Below are 8,896 nucleotides of genomic sequence, written 5' to 3'. Positions count from 1 at the left end.
TTCAGAGTTAGCAATAAATAATGTTTTTCATGGATACAAATGATATACTGAACATAATTTCCCATCATTTCCACTTTTCTATTTACCAGACTAAATAAACAATCATATATTTGGAAATATTTGTGTTTTTGATTAGGCTTGACCTATAGAACATAATATAACATCTTATGGCATGGCATGCAGTGGGTAGCTGCTGTCAGTGACATGAGGAAAATTAAACTAGTCTGTAACTCATGACAGTTAACATGGTTACCTGACAAGCAAATGACATAAAAGTCATATTTGGCTTTTTGTAGTATGTTGTATACCATGTTAGTGTCTTAAGCACACATTTTCTTTTAACTTTAATTCTAGCACATTTTTATTAGAGTCTGATTGAACATGTCTAAGATAATGTCTAAGAGAGTTGCAGAAAATTGGAGAAACTAAACTTGAGGAGTCTGGGGACATTTTGTGGAACCTGGAGATGTTTTAAGATGGTCTGACATATTTTACTATTATTTTACTTACATCAATCATATTAATGGCAAACATCTCATGCCACTATATTTAGCACGGATTATGCTATAATAATATGTGAACATGGATGTATGCTTGTACTTTTAAAGGAAATCGAGTTTAAACTTGGTTAGTAAAAAAAGGGGTCACTGAGGGCCATACAACATGCTTGAAATAAGTACTGGATTATGTAGCACAGAGTCTTTGTGATAAAATGTTGTGAAAACCATCTTGTTCATTCATTCACACAAAACAATACATTGATTTAACTTTTGTGTGACACTTTATAATAGGTGAGGGAGTGTAAAGAAGGTCAGTGGTCCTTCCTATGAAAATGGATGTCTTTCACACCTGGGCATAAATGTCTGTCAATATGGAAACTATAAGAAATAATTTGAGGAGACTCATAGAAAGAATTCATTTGTTTGCAGTTTATTTGCAAGACAATCATTTATTTTTGCATGCACATTTTTGAGCACACAGATTTAAACGCATAGTAGCCAAAGCATCCAAGTATATTCTTATATAATATTTTAATATTTTATTATAATGAATTATTAGAAATTCACTTTTCCTAATATATTAAACAAACAAACAAACAAATAAATGAAAATAAATATAAATTATTTTAATTTTCAGGACATTTATACATGTAAAGATATGCTGACAATTCACAAAAATTACCTGAGTCATTTATATTTCTATCTAAATAATTTTATTTTTATATCTGAAACAACTCCTAACTCTTGAAAACATCTAAATATTTTCAGTGTTAACAAGTACTAAAGTTGTTGCATAACCGAAAGCTGGCACATAATCCACACTGTATTGTATAAATAGCTAATATAAATGGCAAGAAATTAAAGTCAGTGTATGTACAGTAGGAAATTAGAAAACTGTGAAATAACTCTGTTAATTAATAAATGAGGTCTGAAATATGTTAAAATGTAGTCAATCGATACTGTTTAGAGTTGACTGACCTGAAATAATATGCCACAACACATTCCTCTTATAACAGCTTAATATGTACAGTACAATAGTTTTCAATAGTGTATTCATTGTGTATTTCATTGTGCACCGAAAGGAGCTTTATAATACATACCAAATCATTTGAATATTACCCAGAGAGCAAAGTTTAGTGACACTAAACCCATGTCTTTTGTCCAGTCATGCCCAGTGCTGCTGTAGCTGCCAGGCTTTCTCACTGATCCAGTCCCGTGTTCTCCCGAGTGTGGTGCGTTCTTCACCCAGTACACTGCAAAGCAGTTTCAATTTGGCTTCGTTCCTCTCTAAATACTGCTGAGTGTCCAGCTGAAGTTGCTTCAGAGCACTAGGCCTGCTTTCATCCAGTGAGACCTCAGCACTCAGCATTGGGTTAAAGCGAAAATACACATTTGGCTCTAGCAGATCCGCCAGCAAAGTGTGCACACCTGAAATAGGACATTTTCTTTAGCAGACTATCAAACTGGACAACTTCATGATAGAAGAGTGCAACTCATTTGTTACTAGGTTGATTATATTTTAATGTAAAGTAGTTTGGGCTGTAATTTATATTTTATATTTATATTATTACTCTAATATGATCAATTCTTTAGCATAACAGCTAACTCACAGGTTCAGCCAGGATACAGCACCCCTAGAGCAGATAGGGTTAAGGGCCCTGCCACTGTTGGGCCCTTGAGCAAGGCCCTTAACCCTATCAGCTCCAGGGGCACAGTATCATGTCTGAACCTACACTCTGACCCCAACCTCCAAAGTTGGGATAAGTGAAGAAAGAATTTCACTGTGCTGTAATGTAGATGTGACAAAATAAAGGCTTCTTCTTCTTAACAAAGGAAAATTTACAATTGATATGCTGAAGCTGTTTGTAAGGAGACATTTATGTAATTATTCTGGAAAGAATGTAAGGTGCCAGCATGTTGTATGAGTCAGTGAGTTTCCAGTAAGGACTTTGCACTTTCTGGTTGCTCAGAAACATGACAAGCTGAGTTTTGCCTTAAAAAAATCAGAGGTTGGTGAATGAGAAACTGTTTATAGCTTAGAATGGTAAACTGTAATCAACCACAGGCACCAACAGTCATAAGTATAAATGGTTACATAAGTATGTTGTTGATCATTATAGAATACAATTTTGAATTGGAATCATTATGTTCGCTTAAAAAAGTCAACATTCTGTTTTTTGTTATAAGCTCATTCTAAACGCTATTCTTCCTAGAGCTTTCAAGGTACAAGCACCAAACTCAAATGCACCAAATAAAAAAACTGCAATATACACATGACATATCTAAATGCTCGGCACAAATGAGGAGAAATGTGTTAAATGACTTCAGATGACATCATGTAATGTCACCTGACATCACATGCATCCCAACACCCAAAGTGGAATCAAAAAATGACCACAACATGCACGTGACATATCAAAACACTCAGAACAACAAGGAAAACTTGTTATCTGCGGCTTGTATTCTGGTGATGTCATGTGATGTCACATGCATATCAACCTCCAAAATAAATGGAATCACAAAATTACCACCACATATACATGACTTATCAAAGTGCTTTGCACATTAAGGGGAAATTTGTTCTGAGTGTTCTGAAGACATCAGCCTCTCACGTACATGTTTACTCTGAAAATAGGTGGAATCGCAAAATAGCCGTAACATATTGGCAACATATCTGTCCACTCACCTCCAAAAAGCATCAGATGTTACAAGTACTTGCTTTGGCAAGTTTTTTTGTGACAAACCTTTAACTCTAGTTGATAAATTGTTGTGTTAGAAGAGGAATGACATTTTAAGAAATGCTCTCATAAGAAAATAATTAACGTAGAATCATACACCCTGTTATTGATTATTTTCCAGTTACAACACCGTTTGTTGTCTTTTCAAACTTATTTATATTTTATAGCATATTAAATCACGGCAGCCTTTTAGCAAAAATCCTTATTTACAGACTAACCCTCAGTGTCTGTGGCACTGCTGATTAAGTTGCTGATTTTGGCTCTGAGACTAGTAGATGTAGCAGGGCCCCTTCTGGCATTATCATATCGACCAGTTCCTAGAGACAGCACACACTGGAACTGCTGATTGGGCCAGAGTAAACGACTTTCATGGACAGCAAGAGCACAGGGATTGTTCAGAATTATCCCTCCATCCTAGAGCAAAGGAGAAAACACTACTGAGAATATATAAATGAGCACAGTGTACATTCACTGTACACAAGCCTGTCTGGGGAATGCGTTTGACCAGTCTTACCTGATGTATGTCGTTATATAAGGGAAATTCCTGGAAGTATCCTGGAGCAGCAGAAGAAGCTCGTACTGCTTGCCAAAGCTGGTATCCAGATCCCCCTGCGTAACGACTGAGGCGTCCTGGAGAGTGATTATAGTTTCTAAATATAAAGGGTTTTGGACTGGTACCCCAGTTCACTACTGCACTCACTGCAGACACCTGTAGTGATTACAAGAGATATCAAGGGAGTGGTTATTGGCACCTCAGGACAACACAACTGGTGCAGAAGCTCTGAGCCGATATAGAACATTATCTAAGGATTCACCTTAGGACTCCGGTCATCTCTGGCTGTTCTCACAAGAAGCTGGTCACCTATTTTCTCCCTGTGAGCCAGATAAGTGTTTGTTAAGTGAAGTATTAAATGCCAAAGACTTAATGCCTGCTTGTGAAAAATAAACAAGTATTTGTTTTATATAAAATAACTTACTTCAGGATCATCTCCCATTTCTCTGTGTTGTAGTATGAGTGACTCCAGCCCATTTTTACTGTGCCAACCAGAGGGTTCTGTCGGAAAACATCTGAGCCAAAACGCCTGTACATTTCCTCACACTCCTCTATCGAGAAATGAGCCAAAGCCAACATAAAGGCCAAAACAGCTCCTGATGACATAACGAGGAATACAGAGACAGAAACTTCCATTTACATAATCACTGTAGCGTTAACAGCCAAGGTACTGGATCTGAAAGGACAGGTCAAAGTATTTCTCATTGTGTCACTAAGATTGGAGAACCTAAGTCCATCTCAACTCTAAAAGTTGAGGATTACCTATACAATAGGTTACCTGTGCTTACTCCACACACATAGTCAAAGAGCTGATAAACCCGTTTTCCTGTCCGAGCCTCCAGCTGTTTTAGTACCTGGAGTGGAACAACCCCTCTGTAGAAGAAGCAATCATAAGATTGCATTTTCCACCCTGCATTTTTGCCCAAAATTTTTTAAAGAATGATTTTAGTAATGTAAAAATAGAAAAAATTGTTCAGATATTTTTTTTTTTTTGTGGAGTCTGTACCTCGTGCCACCACCATCGATGGACAACATGCGTATTCCCCAACCTTTGAGAGGATCCATATAGCCAATCAGGGCTAGAGTTTCTCTAAAGGCAGCTTGAAGTTTCTTATCCATCCAAAACAGCCGGCAGTGCTTCAGTATATGCATTGCTGATTTTTCCTAGACAGTCAAATTCCAATAACCAACCACTAATAATGAAGGACTCAATGAAGAAACTACTGCAAAAACTAGTGCCAAATAAAAATACTTGAAATACTCAGAAAAGTGAGTGAAAATTTGTACCTGCCACACAACACTCTTGCATGTTGGGTTGAGAATTAGGTGAGCGTTCAAATCTTCTACACAGGAGCTGATGGAGGAACGTGCCCTAGCTTTCTCCAGATTTGCCAGTAGAAATCGAGTCCTGTCCTCTGCCAGCTGTCTTCTCATTGCCTATATAGCACTTTCACTGTCACAAATCTTCATGTACTTTCATTTAAATTATAGAACACTACATTAACTGCTAAGCAATGATGGGTGCTAATTGAAGACACGATCAGCATAGCCACCAGCAACATGGTACCTTACTGCCCTTAAGTACACAAATGAATTATGCATGCAGGAAATGGGAGCAATTAGCTGGAGCATGACTTACCAATCTGTCCTGCACAGGGTCTAAAGTGGTAGGACTAATAGAAGCCCTTCCAAGGTAGCCCCGCCCAAGTCTTTGAATGCCAAAGGAGTTTAAAAGGCCCTGTAAAAAGGATGATTGTTTCTCCAGAGTACTTCCAGATTGTTCATTGTATGGATCTCTCTCCAGATGCTCATCTGCAGCTGTAGAGCTTTTGAAATAGTGGTTGATGTGAGTGGCCATGTAGGCATAGTTTTCACCAAAGTGTGTCGTAAGGTTGCTCAGATGGAAAAGAGATTTAGGACGGAGGGGAAGAGTGTCCCGTGATTCTGCACAACTATTCTGATGGTCCATAGAGTACACCAACATATTCCTATCTGAACCCTTGCCTTGCTGATGTGGTGATTCCTTAACAGTATCTGTCACTTTTGCACCAAAGTATCGGTTGATATGACGAGCAAAATGAAGATACCCTTCCTCCAAGGAGCTACAAACATCAGTGTTGTTAACATCTACTGTGGCTTCATTATAGTGAGTTTGGCCAGTTTCTTGTGACATATTTTCTTTGATCTGATTTTTGCCAACTCTTTTAAATATTGTCCTGTTTCTTTCAAGTATATCTTCAGATGAGGGCACTTCCTTATAGACTTGTTTCAAGAAGACAGAGTTTATGTGACTGGATACATAGCTATAGCTCTCCCCAAATCTTGTCACTAGAGAACTCATATGAAACAGTTGCAATCCTGGATATCCTGAAGTCAAATGTGATTCCTGAGACTGGCTAATAGATGGATATTGCATTTGTTTAAGCTCTCTAGCCTCTTTGCCTTCAATGGAATTTTGGGTCTGGGCTTGTCTCTGCACCCCAGTAAAAGGCTTCTGCATTGCAGAGACAAATACAGCCTGACAAGATTCAGACATCTCTTTCTGCTTAAAATACATATTTATGTGTTTAGACAAGCGCTTGAAAGTGTCTCCAAATCTTACTTGCATCCACTGCATCTGAACAGTATCTTTAACCCTTAATGGAACTTCTTGTTTAAACGTCTCCCTTTTTGAAGCAGAAAACATTCGAGAAACTTGATCATTGTACAATTTAGCTTCATGCTTCAGACTAGGATATGTGGTCCTCAGAGGTCTCTGCTTTGACTTTTTGAAGAAATTGCTCCAGCCAGAATTACAGGCTGAGGAGTGGCAGTTCAGGTATGACCTGTGGGGTTTAATGGGACAAGATGTCCGAGCAAGGTGAGACAAAGCTCTGATGCTAGTGAGCAGCTTCCGTATACCATACAGTAACTGCAACCTCTGTAGTCCAAAGGTTGTCCCCAGATTTGTACTGACGTATCGCCCCATCAGTCACATACACACACTAAGAGAGCAAACGGATCCCAGAAGTGAAATATGTAAGCCTAGCCAGACTCCAACGCACTCAGTTCCTAAAAAGCAAAAGAAAAGACCAACGCTATTTCTGTCATCTCTGAAATACACATCCTGACTTATTCTATCCAAAGCCTAAATTACATTTCTATTTATTTTGTTATTGTATACACAGAAATGTAATTAGAAAAACAGCATGAGATATTAAAAGGTATCTTGTCTTACAGCAGCTAGCATTGTGCTTGGGTGCCCCCGACTGGTTCATTTTGTTGCAACAGTGTTTACTTCTGTGCGATTGAAGACAATTCACTGTCATTTAAAGCAGTACTTTTCAGATGTTTGATTTAATATTATACTTTGTAATTTAAGAATGACCTTCACAGTCATTTTCATTTCGATATATAACTGAATTGCTTGTACTCGATTTCACATCACAACATACTGAAGGTCATTTATAAACAAACAGTAGCAACCTTGAGAATATTCTTTCAGGCTATTAGATGACGGAAGGTCAAATAATTCAATTTATCTGACTTATTTTGTGTTTAAAGGCATGTGTATGCAAACAAGGGAACAGCCTCTGCTCTTTTCTTTTAGAACTGCTGGCTTGCTGCCCTTGACATTGTGTACAAACTGTTCAGCCATGTGGAAATTAACCAGCGTTCTATAAATGGCAGGAGACAGACAACAGTGAAAGGTCCAAAACATTTGGTCCTGTTAGAATGTAATTCAAAAAAACTAAAGTATTACCAACCAGTTAAACACTGACTAGGCAGAATGACTCACATGAATCAAATAAATGCTGTAGGAAAGATAAAGGTTCAAAATAGGAACCATTCTTTATAATGTTAATGTCTGAATGGAAAAAAAAAGAATTTCAATTCACTTAAAATGTACTGTATTACAACACAAAGCTCTGTAAACATCATCAATACTCTATAAAATGCTTCAGGTTGCTTGACGATTTGTTGATCTTAAGTTATTTTGTGTTGCATTTTAATAACAGAGTAAAATGTATGCTTCCGTGAAATTTGGCAAGGATTCTGGTTGCAACAAGGAAACAATTCAAACGAAATAAGATACGGTGTATAAAGAAATGGCCAGTTTAACCAAATTTAAAAATAAAATGCATCACATTCTAAAACTATTTTCTTTTAACCTAGCCATGCAATAATGTTATCATTACCTGTGTAACTGCACCAGCAAGCGTTAACAGGTTCCACTAACATGTGCAGTATAGTACTATACATTTTGTCATTTTTACAGTAAGCACTGTTATAGCAAAGCAAAGCTGTAAATCTCCTTTCATATTTACCAGCTGAATCCTACTGTAATATTTGCTGGTGGAATAAGTCATGTGATTCTCTCTTGGACCAATCACTTTCTCCATTCCGAATATAATCCTAGCCCAAAATGCAGATGAAGTTTCTATATTTAGGGTTTTTTCTCAGTATCTGTACCTTCTGAGAGGCTGTTTCAACATATGTGGTAATGGAGCAAACCTAGTAAAACATGAATTATGAATTACACTGACACTTCCATGCATAGTTGATCTACTCCAAGAATAGCTGATACACGCAAATAGCAATTCAACACCATCACCGTTACAAGTGACTCTAAAACATTTGATGGTCTTTTAAGTTAAAACAGATAATACAAATTGTTTGCTAGCAAACAAGACAACTTGCTTTTAAATTATGAAAAAATACATGAATAACTTCAGCTTGTAATCTCAATGTATATTATACAAGTTAATGAAGGTCCACAAATGACCAAACAATTGGTCAAGTGACATTCTAAGCACACTTGTATTTAAAGGTAACAGTAGTGTTCGCTGTATCACTCCATTTGTCTGTGCTTGTCACATGGAAAAATCCAATTCCAAGTGTGTTGACTGATAACATTTGGCCATATGATGTCTGAAATGCTAATTACTTGATTTTAATTTCTTTTAAAAAAGTGACTGCACACTTGCAATCATGCTGTTAAATTTAATCAGTTGTGTTTAGCTGCATATGAATCACAGGCATTCTGAGAGTACATCATTATTCTTGCTTGTTATATAGCATCCAGTTCAATATAATTTTAATTGTACCTACTAATTACAAGAAAA

At 37.1% G+C, this 8,896-nt stretch overlaps 1 protein-coding gene across 1 annotated transcript; it reads right to left on the bottom strand.

The window, feature by feature from the left end:
- Positions 1-1,118: 1,118 nt before the first annotated feature.
- Positions 1,119-8,878, bottom strand: LOC113641801 (calcium-independent phospholipase A2-gamma-like). The gene is made up of 10 exons (XM_027144801.2): positions 7,970-8,878; positions 5,431-6,842; positions 5,079-5,228; positions 4,798-4,955; positions 4,570-4,664; positions 4,216-4,387; positions 4,054-4,111; positions 3,753-3,947; positions 3,457-3,652; positions 1,119-1,928 (listed from the first exon to the last, which is right to left on the bottom strand). The coding sequence occupies exons 2-10, from the start codon at positions 6,757-6,759 to the stop codon at positions 1,666-1,668; spliced, it is 2,616 nt and encodes an 871-aa protein (XP_027000602.1). The 5' UTR covers positions 6,760-6,842; positions 7,970-8,878; the 3' UTR covers positions 1,119-1,665.
- Between the last annotated feature and the right edge of the window lie 18 nt (positions 8,879-8,896).

Source organism: Tachysurus fulvidraco, chromosome 23, assembly GCF_022655615.1.
Source record: "Tachysurus fulvidraco isolate hzauxx_2018 chromosome 23, HZAU_PFXX_2.0, whole genome shotgun sequence".
NCBI classification, from domain to species: Eukaryota; Metazoa; Chordata; class Actinopteri; order Siluriformes; family Bagridae; genus Tachysurus; species Tachysurus fulvidraco.
Note: the sequence above shows the minus strand (reverse complement) of the source record. Positions and strands in the feature narration are given on the sequence as shown.

Excerpts from the sequence above, each read along its gene's own strand:
- LOC113641801 (XM_027144801.2), bottom strand. The coding sequence starts at position 6,759 with ATGGGGCGATACGTCAGTACAAATCTGGGGACAACCTTTGGACTACAG. Across the intron at positions 5,229-5,430 it reads ACCCTGTGCAGGACAGATTG|GCAATGAGAAGACAGCTGGC; the intron begins GTAAGTCATGCT and ends AGTGCTATATAG. Across the intron at positions 3,948-4,053 it reads GAGATGACCGGAGTCCTAAG|GTGTCTGCAGTGAGTGCAGT; the intron begins GTGAATCCTTAG and ends TAATCACTACAG.